At 37.1% G+C, this 14,506-nt stretch overlaps 1 protein-coding gene across 3 annotated transcripts in view; it reads left to right on the top strand.

The window, feature by feature from the left end:
* LOC110835355 (G protein-coupled receptor Mth2) overlaps positions 1 to 14,506 on the top strand; it is a 64,466-nt gene that overhangs the window by 12,753 nt on the left and 37,207 nt on the right. For all 3 annotated transcript variants that reach the window (XM_022075480.2, XM_087347406.1, XM_087347407.1), the window contains exon 2: positions 11,932 to 12,010. In XM_022075480.2, coding sequence (XP_021931172.2) covers positions 11,932 to 12,010 — 79 coding nt within the window. The remainder of the gene's footprint in view (positions 1 to 11,931; positions 12,011 to 14,506) is intronic.

The following is a 14,506-nucleotide window of genomic DNA, read 5'->3' as shown; positions in this document are numbered from 1 at the left end:
TCACACAATATTTAAAATACTATTTCCAGATCCCTGTTAACATTATTTTCTCATATAAACCTGGGTCTCCGAAACTGTATCTTCTGTATAGGCTTTCAGATTGAAATGAACTTGATGCATGATATGCATTTTTTTCCTCCATTCTCTTAACTTAATAATATTTGGTAAGAGCTGGCCTACAGATTATGAAGTATCTCGTTCTGCAGTCATTCTCCATTCTCCTTCCTGTTATTTCTGTCCTGAGCACCAATTCTCAGAAACTCCCAATCTGTGTTCTTCTTCTTCTAGTGTTAAATTGCAAGTCTGATGCTCGTGTAAACCAAAAAGTAAAATTACATTTTTCTATAAAGAGTGAGCAAAAAGTAGCTTTGAAATATTCAAGGCATATAAAAGGGATATGTTCTTTTGTACAGTGAATATAGAATTTAAATTTGTCTGTCAGCTGTTATCAATAATAGATCTCCTTTTACATCAGGCGTCACGTCTTTTGTTTCTTCAGTTATCTCGTTCACGCTACTTTGTAAAGGCGTCTCGGACACTGCCTTTATTAAGAAATCCCCGTAAATAACCATGCACGCAGTTAGCCAGCTTCGACAACCCACCAGAACGGAGATTAAACCATTATAAGGGGTAAAACACCGCTAGAAAGTCCACAGAAGCAACTCCTCGCCTTATTACTAACGGCTCACCTAATAAATTGCGTGTGTGACTTCCACAGTACCTTGTCTCAACTAAATGAAGGGTGAGAATGACATAACCCAAAGCCACACTTTGTTTTTAAAAAAATATTTTTCCATATGGCTTAGCTCTACACAATGAGATGAACACGCTATCAAATTAGTGTGAGGCACAAAGCATAAGTTGGCTAAACTCTGAGGTGAAGCTCTTTTCCCATTATCTTCGCGAGTTCACCTCGTAGTGTCACACAGGCCTATGTAAGACATTATGGAAGACAGTACTGATTATGAAATAATGTCGGGGCTACATTTCGAACAAGCCCTTAGTGTCCAACGATTTGAAAAATCTGAATTAAGCTTACGACGGCCACAGTGTTTCACCACGAGGTAGAATAGGTGGGGCCCAAGGAATCACTACGAAGCGGGACATAAAGTTGCTTGAAGCTCCTTTCATTTGAACGTCGATAATAATTTGTTTTCCTTAAGGATAACACGGTAACCTTGCTAGATTAGTACTTGCACGGATTCGTCAAGGAGTTAAATAGTTCATTAACGCCATATCAAAGTATACGAGCCACTACAGCGGTCTGCAAAATGCTCATAAGTTGTGCTTCGACTATGATATCAGGTTGACTTATTTGAATACACAGAAATGCCTTGGTGAACTTCGTTTGCAGATAGTAACACTTTGTAAGATTCCAGAAATCTTCAACGAAAATTTTAATGCTTCAAGTTACTCCGTCAGACATGTCACAGTTGTTATAAATTTAGTATAAAGATTGAAAATGAAAAGGCAAGGAAATCACTGAAATTAAAGATCTTGAAAATGTGTCATGCACCACAGAAAAACTGAAAGTGGGCAGACTACCATTAAACAACTCTCCATACGATGATAAGCACATAAAAATTATATTTTATTTATATAAACCTCTGGACTTCGTGATTATCTTTCATTTTACAAACGAAAGTTGTGAAACCTGTAATTTGTGATTCCTTTATTGTAACTGTAATGATGGTTACATGTTATTTTGGAGCGAGGACCAAACAAAACGATGTTTTGAAGAAATTGGAAGCTGTCTGTTGAAGTATTTCTAAATTTAAAAAAAATGCAAACGTCAGATATGACAACTACAATTACCAGGGAAAAACTGGGCTGCTCTAAAAGGTCACTGTTCACTCAGTGTTCCAGATAAGTATAAAACTGGATCCCTCATTTTGCCGTCACGAGTATTTCATATACAGAGACTCTGGATTGATAAATTGTCAGAAAACGTAAGCTTATTATGTATGCGCCTTAAGAATGTGTTTCGCTACTTAGAGAGTCATAAAAATAATCCCATTTGTGCTGACTAAAATGAAACGGGAAAGGTTGAAGAATCTACAGTATTTTAAAAAACAAAACTAAGAAGAAAGACAAATGTTATGATGACAAAATCATTTGTTTTCTAGGAGAAACAGTTTAATAATGAGTAATCCTCTAAAATATTGGTGAAAAATCCTGCTTGGGATATAGAACCCTTTCGTTCGGCCACTACCAGAAAGAGGGGTCATGTGCAAAGTATAATAGTAGACACTTTCCAACCAGCAACGAAAAGCTGACAGACATGTCACATATAGCAGATATTAGCTGCTTACCAGGCACAAACCAATATATTTGGAGAAAAAATGAATAAACAGATACAGGGGGTTTGGAAGTAGGGACTGTTGATTCAATTTCAGGCGCATCTCTGTAAAATAAATGTTTGATTTCTAACATTAAAACCACCAAGATACAATTTTTTCGCCTTACAACACAGAATGCTTGTAAACAGTAATAAATATGTTATAAATCAAACTTTTGGAATGATGCATTCCAAAGCCCACTCCAGTGTCACATGTATATTAAAATTTAATTGTACATCACTCTGTAAAAGGATTACGTAAAAATGCCGCGTGTTATGATAGTTCATGATACTAAGACATTTAAGATACACTCATAAAATATTATTAAGATTTTTCCATTTTTCACACTTTATTTTAGTGCCCTGAAAAATTATTTAGTGGCTTTTGGTCATTACCATTCTAATAATCCCTTCCAGTGATGGTGGGGTCTGCAGTGGCCACGCGGTCTGAGGCGTGGGCCTTGTGCCGCTTGGTCACTGGGACCGTGGGTTTGAATCCCACTCAAGCCATTGATGTTTGTCCGCGTTTTGTGTGTTGTGCTGTCCTGTGTACAGGTAGAGGCCTTGCGACGGGCCGATCCCTTGTACAAGGAGTCCTACCGAATGTCTATAGATCAAACCAAAGAAAAAGTTGGGACCCGCAGTGCTCAGGCACTTGAGGAAAGGGTCGTTCCCAGTATCCCAGTATCCAGTATCCAGTGATGGTAGCTGAAGTAAATTGGTAGCCTACTGGGAGGTTCTGTCATGTTAGTAGAGTAAAAGTGCCTTACTATACGCCCTTGGAAAGGGAGAGGTATATAGCTCCTACTCATTCTTGATCTCGGCACTAGCTGGGGATGAGCGGTCAGCATCACGTACCGGCCGCGCTTTATCCCCGGGAAATGACCCCCAATACCCATTGCATAGGAGGCTAAATGGGCCCCAGAACTGGTCTGAACGTACAGGCTAGAGGAAAAATTCTCTGCCCCCGTCGGAGTTCGAACCCGGTCATCCAGTCTGTAGTCAGTCACTATACGGAATGAGCTACGCCGGCTCATTATTTCTCTTAAGCTCTGTGCGAAAATGTTCTCTGAACTCAATTAGCTGACGAAGTTTTTTAAGCATGAAATATGACGCACTTGCACAGCGCCAGCAAACGTCGGTACAGGTGACTGTCGTTACACGCGGAGGTTGTGTTGGAGCGAAAGCGGCGTATATCGGAAAAGTGTCAAACGCCAAATTTATAACATGCCAGTGGATTTTATGATGACTGATTCATTATAATTTGAATTTTAACCTTAGTTATTAGTCACCGGAGTCAAAATGTAGGGGAAAGTAAGCAAAACCGACCATGAAAGCGCTCTTTACGAGAGTCAGTGTATTGGAACGCTAGCGGTATTGGCTTGCGGCACCTCAACAGTTAGGGGTTTAACAGCAGAAATTAATCACGATTTTGTTCAGTCATAAGTGATATGCGTTCTGTAAGAGGCACCGCAAATTTAAGTTACATTGTACTCATCGGGTACTTTACTCTTAGGGTCTCATTAAGTAGGAAACAAAGGTCACAGCAATAATAAATATATGGTAGTGAGACCGTGAATGTCGTCAGTGCTTGCGCTATTTTAACTCCGCGGGCAAACGTAGATACAATGATTTTTGTATACATATATATTATATACTTAGTGCAAAAACGCATAAAATAATTTGAAATTTGAGAATAGATCTCGATATTCAGTTACTTTAATCATTCTTGTGCTTTTTGTAAGACGCAGGAATAGGACTACATTCTACATTTCAGTATAAATACCCGGAAACACAACGGAAGTCCTTCTGCCATTCGTAAAGAAGTCTGTCATCAAAGATGTCCTTCAGCGTAATTAGCAATTTGGTGCATATTTCCATGCTACTACGAAGTAGGTTCACGCTCAAGCACAGGCTGCACTTCAGTCGTTAGTGTGTTCTTTCTAAATAATTTATTTGTGTGTGTAACGTTTAATTCCAGTGTCGTACTTTAAATAAAGCCTGATGATAGAGGCAGCAAGGACCTTTGAAATACTGGTAAACTTCTACCAGACTATGCGGTGCAACAACCCAGAAGACAGCCATCTTCAGACTCACCACCATGAAAATCTCAAATCCTAGAGAAAAAACTAAATTACCTGGAATAAACGTGGGCACCTGAAGTTTTGAAAAGTTTTCTAATTCTTTATACTTAAGCTAGAGTGATGCAAATTAAGGGAACGCCATTTTGATGATATTGGGAAGGAAGAAATATATGATTGTATTTTTGGTAAAATAAGTCGAGGAGACAGGAGACCTTAACGTGCTGAATGGTGGATGGCTACCCCAGTAAGAAACCTCTAATCCAATTATAGGAACTACCTGGAATTAAAAAGAATTTTTCACATGTCTGTCTAATAAATTAATATTTCATTAAGTCCTACAAGCTATTAATACATTAAAGAAAAAATCTATTTCAAAAAATATTATTTAATGAGATTAATGGACGCTCTTTCAATTAACATACATTTTTCACCTACAGTAACAGCTACCAGAAGATTGCTTTCTTATTATTCTCCACCCTAGTGTGGCCCTATTTTCGGAAACAGTTTATCTACACTTTTTAGAAACTTTTTTTCACAGTAAAAATATCATCACCCCTGTACCCTTATTTGCTAGTCTGTACTTAAACTTAAATTCTTGTAGTAAGTGTCAGTAAAATAGAGTTTACATATTCAAGAAGTACGCTAAGTTACTTCTGATGTTATGGATCATCGTCATTTCCTGTTATTCCTAGGTGGAACATAGGGCCATAACAAATTTTGCCAGCAGACTCTATTCTTTGCCATTTGTTAGCTTCCTTCCAAGACTTGCTTTGTTCTTGCGGTTCTTCTAATATTGTTCTTTTCCAGGTGATTCTTGGCCTACCCTTCCTCCTCTGTCCCTGTGGATTCCAGTCCAGTCCCTGCCTTATAATATTATTCTGGTCTTTCTTAACGTGTGCCCAATCGACTTCTATTTCCTGATCTTTATTTCTCTGCTAATTGGTATTTCTTCTGTTGTCCCCTATAGATCTTTATTTGTTACTTTCTTTTGCCACCATGTTCTTAGTATGGTATGAAGGCACTGGTTACGTAGATATTTGTAACTTATTAGTAATATCTTGTGTTACTTTCCGTGTCTCACACCTGCACAACAGTACACCCTTTTAAATACTCAATTTTTCTCTTACGAATCTGGTATGAAGTCTATCTGGATCAAAGTTGGGAAAAAGCTCCTTTAGCTTTATTCATTCTATTTGCTACATATTTTTTGGTACCTCTGCCCTGGGAGGCCATGCGTCCCAGATAGCAGAATATATTCACCTCAATTTCATGCCCTTCCAGATAGAACCTGTGTTTTTGAGATTTACTCTCATCTCTTTGGTTGTTGAGAGTTTATCTTCATTCCAATGTTTTGAGCTTCTACCTTAAGATCAATCAGTTTTGCATCCATATCTTTGAAACTCTGTGCAAATAGGCGAATATTGTCAGCAAAGTCTAGATGTTCCAGTCTATCATATAGTCCCCATTGTATACCTTTCTTCCTGTTTATTGATTTTGTCATCATAATGTCCAGCACCATTAAAAATAAAATGGGCGAGAGTAGGAATCCCCGTTAATCTCCCGTCTTCGCCATAATGGGTTCCGAAAATTTCTCATTATGTTCAACTTGGCATGTATAGTTTTTATACATTTCTTGAACCAGTTTTATTTACTTGTCTGGTGTTCCAAATATCTTCTTTGTGTTCAATATTTTATTTCTACTTATGGAGTCAAAGGAATTTTCGAAGTCAATGAATATGAGGTATAACAGTGACTGGTATTCATTGAAGTGTTCTAGAATAATTCTTAGAGTATTAGCTTGGTATATGCATGACCTGCCTTCTTGAAATCTGACTTATTCTCTTCAAAGTTTGTTATCTATGCGCCTCTTGATTTTATTGAGTATTATTCGGGTCAAAATCTTACTTGGTACAGAAATAAAAGTTATTCCTCTACAGTTATTGCCATTAGTAAGGTCTCCTTTCTTGGAGAGCTTCATTATTATTCCTTTCGTCGATCAGTTTGGCTACTTTTCTTGCTTCCATATCTCTTTCAGGAGTGGTTCAAATGTTTTTGCTGTTAAGTCAGGATCTATTTTTATATCTCTGGAACAGCATTGTCTACACCTGGAGATTTTCCCATCTTTAGCTCTTGGATAGTCATTATAATTTCTGTTTTAGAAGGTGGCTTAATTTAGATTGCTTTAATAGGGTTAGGGTTGGCTTCCTAGTTGCTATCTGGTGTTGTTTGTCCACCACAATAGTTTAATACTCCTTATAAATGCACTTTCCATCTCTGGGATTGTTATTCTTTATTGGTTATTAGAACTCTGTTTATCTTTTATCACCTTATTTCTTAACCATTACCTTTGTGATGAAGTTTTGTATTTTCGTATAATTCTTTAACATTCCCCAAATTGGCAGCTTTCTGTGCTTTGTCTGCTAATTCTTCAATATATTTCCTTTTATCTTACGTATTATCTTCTCAATCTCTTTATTCTTATTTTGATATTCTTCATTTGCTTTAGCCTTCTCGCTTCTTGTTTTCCCTTTATTTGAATTTGCCTTTAGGTTCCATCTAACCAATATATTATTCTACTTTATGTCTCTTATCCAGTTCTTTCCTTTATTTTCTTTATACTCTAAGATGTTTTATATCTTTCATTTAGCACCTCTCTAATCTTATTATATTTCGTGTTAATTAATACCAGCTGGCTCTCCTTCTTAGAAGCCAACTTCCCTCAAAACTTGGAAACAATTTCGTAACTCTATTTTGAAGGACTCTGCAATTTTACGGTCATTGAATTTCCGTGTATCAAATATACGTCTTCCACTCCGTTTTAACTTAGTCATTACTAACTAACTAACTAACTAGATGGCCTACCGAATTAACCAAATACCTCCAACGGACCCTGTCCTGGGCCAACAAAATGCAGTCTCCTTCAGCTCCTATCTCCCATAGATCCCGCCTGAGATTATCCTCCCATCTACGTCTCTCCAGCGGTCTCTCCCCCTCAGGCTTCCCAACCAATTTCTCCTGTCACTAGGTGATAGTCACTTCCTACATCCACATCTCTTTTATTTCTTACATCAAATAAGGAGCTACTCCATTTTTTTGCTGATAATCAAATCGTCTATCTGCAATCTGCGATGAAAGGTGGAGACATACAACACCTCAAAGGGGCCTCCACAATGCAGTATCTGCCAGCTCAGCGAAACTGATGCTATCAGCCTGTGAGTGGTTTGTAGGGATGCACAACCATCGGCGAACCATGTCACTCCAAAGCAAGCAGCTAATCCGTCCTGTGATGGAATACGCATGTCCTATCTGGAGGCCCGCTGCTCGCAGGCACTTAACAGAAACTGTAGGTGTTACAATCCAAGTGTCTCCGCATTGAGACTATCTCACCTTGGTACGTTAGTAACAGGCGTATTAACGTCGCCGATCGCATCAGAGCAATGCGAGTGAGAGTGGACTGAAAATTATCTTTTGCGCGGAACGTCTTATTTAGGAAGTTGGAAGGCTCTTGTGTTGACCTAGGTCAGATGGAAGTCATCCACAGGCAAATGCTACCAGCTGGGACTGCAGGCAATTGTTAGACTCCCACAACACTGATAGTGTGGCTAACAAGTCTCTGGCATGCAAACTGTTTATGCTACAGAGATTAGATATGTAACATTTTATTTGGTGTATTAAACTCCGAAAATAAGGAGAGGTGCGCGTGGGAATGACTGTATGTTATTCACTTATTTCAAAAGAAATATATTCATATGGTTGAGGTAATTTACTCACACTTCTACAGTTCAGATAAGAACTTAAAAAAAACATGGACTCGTGTAAATGCCACATAAACTAGAACTCAAAAGGGACGATTACTTGCCCATTTTCTTTAATAAATAAAACAGGTTGGGCTGACTGATTATTTAATTAACTAGACACTTAACTGACGAGGATAATTAACCTCTGGGCAAGAAGCAGTTTTTACCGACCCAATCAACATATCAAGTAACGAACTCGTTTCTGTCTCTCTGAATAATTAATATGTACCACAGTAGCTAAGTGCTTGTAACAGGTTATTCCATGAGTAGTAGTAAGAAAAGTATGGCTGTTACTTTTGTCATGTGACCTAAACAACTAGTTTCCCACAACACTTTTATTCTATTTACATTCTTTAATCCCGTGATTTATTAGGTTCTCTGTTTCCATTAATACTGATTCTACAAATGTCGCCAGGTTTTAGAAAAAAAGATTACACTTTACTTGCTGCTAAGTGAACAGTACACAAGCCGTGCAAACCAATCGGACATATGACACGGATATACTTAACAGATGTTCAGAGTTGTAATTGTGCAATATGCCCTAGGGTGTTGCCTTCGTAAAATAACTTTTTCAAGGTGCGTGGCTGCCATCAACTTGCATGTTATGTCCACATAACCCTTCAAAATGTATTCACGAATGCAACTAATGTGCTAAATTTTAATTACACAGCTTAATTTTGAAAAGGGGCACGGTGAGGAGGATATTTGAGCCTAAGAGGGAAACGAAGAGGCTGGTGGTGCTGCATAATGAGGAGCTACATAAGTTGTACTCCTAGCTAAGTAGACTGATCAAGTCAAGGAGGATGAGATAGGCAGGGCATGTAGCTTGCATGGCAAAGAAGAGGAATTCATAAGGGTTTCGGTAAGCAAACAAGAAGGAAACAGACTGCTAGAATGACCTAGATCTAGGTCAGAGAATAATATTAAAATGGATCTTAGAGAAATTGGATGGGGTGGTATGGACTAGATTCATCTGGTTCAGGATAGGGACCACTGGCGGGCACTTGTAAACACGGTAATAAACCTTTCGGTCCCATAAAATTTTGGAAATTTCTTCAGTAACTGAGCGCCTGTTGGCTTCTCAGGAAGGACTCGGCTACATGGAGTAAGAAAGTAAATACGCAGGCGTGTCAAAGTCAGGCCTAAAACATCGAAGGAAATATTTAATAAATTCTTAGACGTCCAAAAATACTTTTTAGTTATTAGATAGCGTTGCTCCACACTAAATTTGCTTTCAGTTTGAAAAAAAATAAACTGACGGCTCAGCTCGGAATCGAATGAAATTATGCAATGTAAGGAACGTCCTACTCCTCCGCTTAGCCAAAAGACCATAATTCTGTGCGATTTATTGGTAAATATAAATTTACATTAAGGGAATATGTTCGTAATCTTTTGACACAATGACGGGAGGAACTCGGTACTTAGCAAACCGGGCAATTCAATTTAATATGGACCAAACAGTTTTGTATTTCGAGCAGAAGGAAAAATTAAATGTGACTCCTTCTAATGTTTTCACTTGTAGGATTTTAGGTTTTCACTATGGTGAGTCTGAAGATGGCTGCCTACTAGGTTGTTGCGCCGTGTAATATGGTAGAAGTTTACTGACGTTTCAGAGGTCCTTGCTACCTCCATCATCAGGGTGATCGCCCTGATGACGGAACGCAGCCGACTTCTAGACATTTGGTTGATAAAGCATAACTACAAGAGACCCTCGTTGTAACGCGGAATCACATATAGCGGGGTATGATCATGCCTCCCAAGATTCGAAGATAATATAAATGTTGTTTCCATTCACGAGCGCTTGACGAAGCTGTCTTCTGACACTCGGAATAACGCCGTTGTACAATATAACAAAGCTAGAATAGTCTCGGATGGAATAATTTCTCCAAAACCAAGCAGCTGGTTCAAAAGTTGAAAGAGATGACACACACACACACACACACACACACACACACACACACAGACAGACATAATTGTGATATTGTAAGCTTACTTTCCTCCTAGCGAAAGGTAATATGCCATTTTCAGCTTTCACCAATAGATTGCTGTTACTGTGATCGGCCCAGAAACCTGTAATAGCGTGTTTAGGAAAGACAGCACAATAAATCTGTATAAGACAATAAACACTGAAAAGACATAGAGCAAGAAACCGTATTTATTTATGAAGGACGCTTTATTGATAACGCATTCATTGCTTCCTGTAAACTATTTGCATCGTAGCGCCAAAACCAGGGTTGCTCTCTTGGTAACTACCACTGGCGGTCATTTGATTACGAGACATTAAATTCGTACTTCATTAATATAAGTATGACAAATGTGCAAGTCACTTCCCATAGAAATGTTTGTAGGGGAAGGGAGAGCGTACTGGAAGGGTTAAAGTTTCTTGTTTTTAAATAGCAGCAATTGATGTGCTAAAGGTCTAAGGAAACCACATTTTGTTTTATTCCTGCAATCAAATATTATACAGACTTCAGAGTTTAGCTGGTACATTCAAAGAATAAATAATTAATGAACAGAACCCTGTAATATTCTACCGTTCCTACTGGCATTGGGCAAAGTGTAAATGCAAGGTATTAGCTAAAACCTACATAGAATTTGTTTTAGACAAACGTACCATTTTATGAAATTATTTGTCTGAATTAAATTACAATACAGACATACCTCGGATATATTGCGGGTTCGGTTCCAGCCCACCGCAATAATTTCACACGAATCTTTTGGTTTCCCAGTGCATATAAAAGTTATGTTTACATTATACTGTAGTCTATCAAGTGTGCGATAGCATTATGTCTAAAAAAGCAATGCACGAACATAGCGAGAATTACCAAAATGTGACATAGAGACACGAAGTGATCACATGATGTTGGAAAAATGGCGCCGATAGACTTGCTCGATGCAGGGTTGCCACAAACCTTCAATTTTTAAAAACCGCAATATCTGCGAAGCGCAATAAATCGAAGCTCAATAAAACGATGTATGCCTGTATTAATTTACGGAATACATTTTTTCCTGAAATATTCCTTTCTTGACACTAACCACTGCGCCCAAGTTATCACTGCTTTATTATTTTGAAATTTATGTTCTGTTTTATTTGTTTCAGCAAATTTGAAATCCAGTTTTGCGATTTTACAATATTGCCAGCGTTTATTTAGCAAATAAACTAATCTCAATTTCATAAACCATTCCGAATATTTTATAATTTATACATTTATCCCATCTAGTCCTGGGGCTTTTCTAGTTTTAGTTGTATTATGAGCTTGATTCAGTTATTCGAGGGTAATGGGACCTATGTCTTCGATTTATATTTTCATTTTTCTCTTCCTGTAATTTATAGTAAATTAAATCCACTTTAATGTCTGCGTGTTAGATTGCATGTTTTCACACTGGGCACTGCGCGATTTCAATTTATGTATCATAGTTCTTTGCACAGACAAATGAACGGATGAGAAAGAAATTATTTAGAAAGGAGGGAAGTTGATAGAGACACGAAAGGGACAAAGAAAAGGAAGGAAGATATTGAGAAATGAACATACGAAGGAAAGTAATTCCCATTTAGGTTCAACGAGCTCTTTAAATTAGTATATTAATAATTTTTAATTATTTAGGCGATGCATGAATGTAAAGTGTCAGTAACTCCTAGAGACCGTTTTGAAACCGAAGAGACTGTGTTCCATAGCACACGTTTCACAAAGTGCTTGATATCTTGTTCTAGGGTACTGTATCCTGTTCACATTCCTGGCTGCATTCTCTTGGCTCAACATCATGTGTTTCGACATTTGGTGGACATTTGGGTAAGTTCCAGCGTCATGAGAGATTATTTCTGTGTCTCCGCCTACCACTAAATACACAATTTCCTATTTGGAAATTAATGAGCATGGCAATAATAATTATACACAAGAACAATATTGTCATATATTATGAGAGTGCAGTAAACTTCATTAAACATCCTTATCTGATTGAACATTTTTATGCGGATTCCGTGATAATAATTTGCAGTCATGTGTTTTTAGAGATTCCGCTTGTTTCAAGCAAGAAGGTGTAAAGTTGTAATTTCGACAACAGTATATCTCTCGCTTATGTGCGTGTTTTTATGATTGAATAGTGTTACATTAACAAAATTCATGAATAGATCAATGCCATATTCCGTCTTACATGCCTGTCCTTAGTGTGTTCTGGAAACTTATCCGAAATTAATAATGCCATTTCGTTTGAGTAATCAGAAAGGAAAATGGCGAATTTACCAAAGTTGTACCAGTGCTTTGCTCACGGCGTGTCAAGTTTGATTTGGTTATAGGAATATTCAGCGATTGTTTTAATCTCAACCAGTAATTGACTGATCCGATAATATAAATATGATATGTTACCTTTCAGACAAGATCATACATTTTACATATATTTTGGTTACTCTTTGTCTCAATTTCTTAAAAGTCAGAACAAAACTGTAGATTTGAAATATACAGCTCTTTATACAACTATGGGCCAATTTTAGATGCATTGTATTCATTTGCAAAATCAGTGGAAGCAATTTAAAAAAAATATATAAACATATTAAATATCTCAGTTTAAAAATATCACACGCCAAAATTATTGAATTACCGTATTACATGCTATAGAAAGCAATATCACAATGTAGACTATTTCTGGCATCTGGAGCTAAAAACGTGTGACTGCGATTTGAAAAATGCACACTGTTTTCACAATTAAATGCGCTTCAGAAGCAAAAGAGGCATCTGTAGAGTTAGCGAGGCTCTAGGAGAAAGTAACACGTTAGGCCTCTTGAGGTAAGAAGAAAATCTCAGATATTAATAAATGAAATATTACATCAGGATAGGATCACTACAATTTATTTGATGGATGCAATTATAATTTTATTTTATTTTTCTTCATTTGGTAGTGCTGAACTCATCTATAAGAAAGCAATAATCTTATTTTGAAGTCAAGTTACGTTCAATGGACAGAATGGTAAATTACGATAACCTCACTCGACACACAGTAGATCATAAGTAAGTTTTATTAATTTCTGTTCTGAAAAAGAATTTTCCGCTAATATAACTGTAACCGGAATTGTTAATATAATCATATATGTTCCGTAAACATTAGAATAAATTTCAATGAAATTTTTATTTGTAACACATTTTTATGAACCATAAATTTCTGTATTTGGAGGTACATTCCTAGTATGCATTCTTAGTTCCTCAAAGAATTATTCGCCATTTATATTGCAGTGGGACTACTCAGACACCGAATGTAGTTCTTTGCAACACTGTAAAATTTCTCCGTCGGATATGTTATTTTATTAAAGATGAAATATTGTGCAGAAAACAAAAATAGTGGAGCAGGTTTCTAAATCAAGGCCCAGCACTTGCACAAATCACGTCAACGATGATATTTGAAAATGTCTGTAGAATTAGCAACAACTTTCTTCTTACGTAGCCTAATTTTTCTAAATTACTTCGGAATATTTATTTCATCAGATATTTTATGGCAGTTACTAGAGCAGAGTCAAATCCGTTTAATCGATTCTCACCTGGCCAGCATAGAAATTCTTCAAGACATTTCAATGCCATGTCCAACTGCATATTAGATTTATTTTCACTAAAATTTTGTACCACAGATAAAATGTCTTCCTGTTTCGAACTGCATTCAATACAAATTTAGGATGGCTGCTTATTTCTTAGTTTTCCTAGGCAGTCTGCAGTATATTACGTAAATAGTTATCGGACGGCTTTTACGCTCTCCACTCTGCTTTTCCATCTGGTTTCGGTCAAAGGCTTCACAGAAATATTTGCTTTTTCTTCTAGCACTTTCTACCTATCGGACGAAAGAGAAAGAAGTAGGCATTTTATAAGATGCTGTTACATCACCGAGCACTAAATTTCATCTGTGACATCCGCAATGTGTAAAGAAGTCCAACGCATTAATATATAAAATTCTTGTTTTTACACTGATTTCTTCTCCCTGCATGTTACCTCCATTATTGCATCCTTATCCGCGACAGTCCAGTCGTAGGTTTTGAATTTCTAAAAGTACGCTCTTAATTCTTCATCCGTACTTTTTCTACCAGTTTAAATACGACAAAATATTCTTCATTGTCTGCCGAATTTTCATCAACCTAATGCAAGATCACAGTATTTTTTCGGTGTGATTTACATTTCTAGTACATTTCAGAATTAATGAATAATACATTACTTGCTGTACCTTATAATACTTGCAATTTTAGCAAGTTTGGCTATCAAAGTTATTAAGGCATTAATGTTTTTTCCTCAGTATTGATTATCTTCCATAAG

The sequence above is a fragment of the Zootermopsis nevadensis genome, unplaced genomic scaffold (genome assembly GCF_977971745.1).
Source record: "Zootermopsis nevadensis isolate Lab colony 2312 unplaced genomic scaffold, Znev_1.0 Znev_ptg000011l, whole genome shotgun sequence".
Taxonomy (NCBI): Eukaryota; Metazoa; Arthropoda; class Insecta; order Blattodea; family Termopsidae; genus Zootermopsis; species Zootermopsis nevadensis.
Note: the sequence above shows the minus strand (reverse complement) of the source record. Positions and strands in the feature narration are given on the sequence as shown.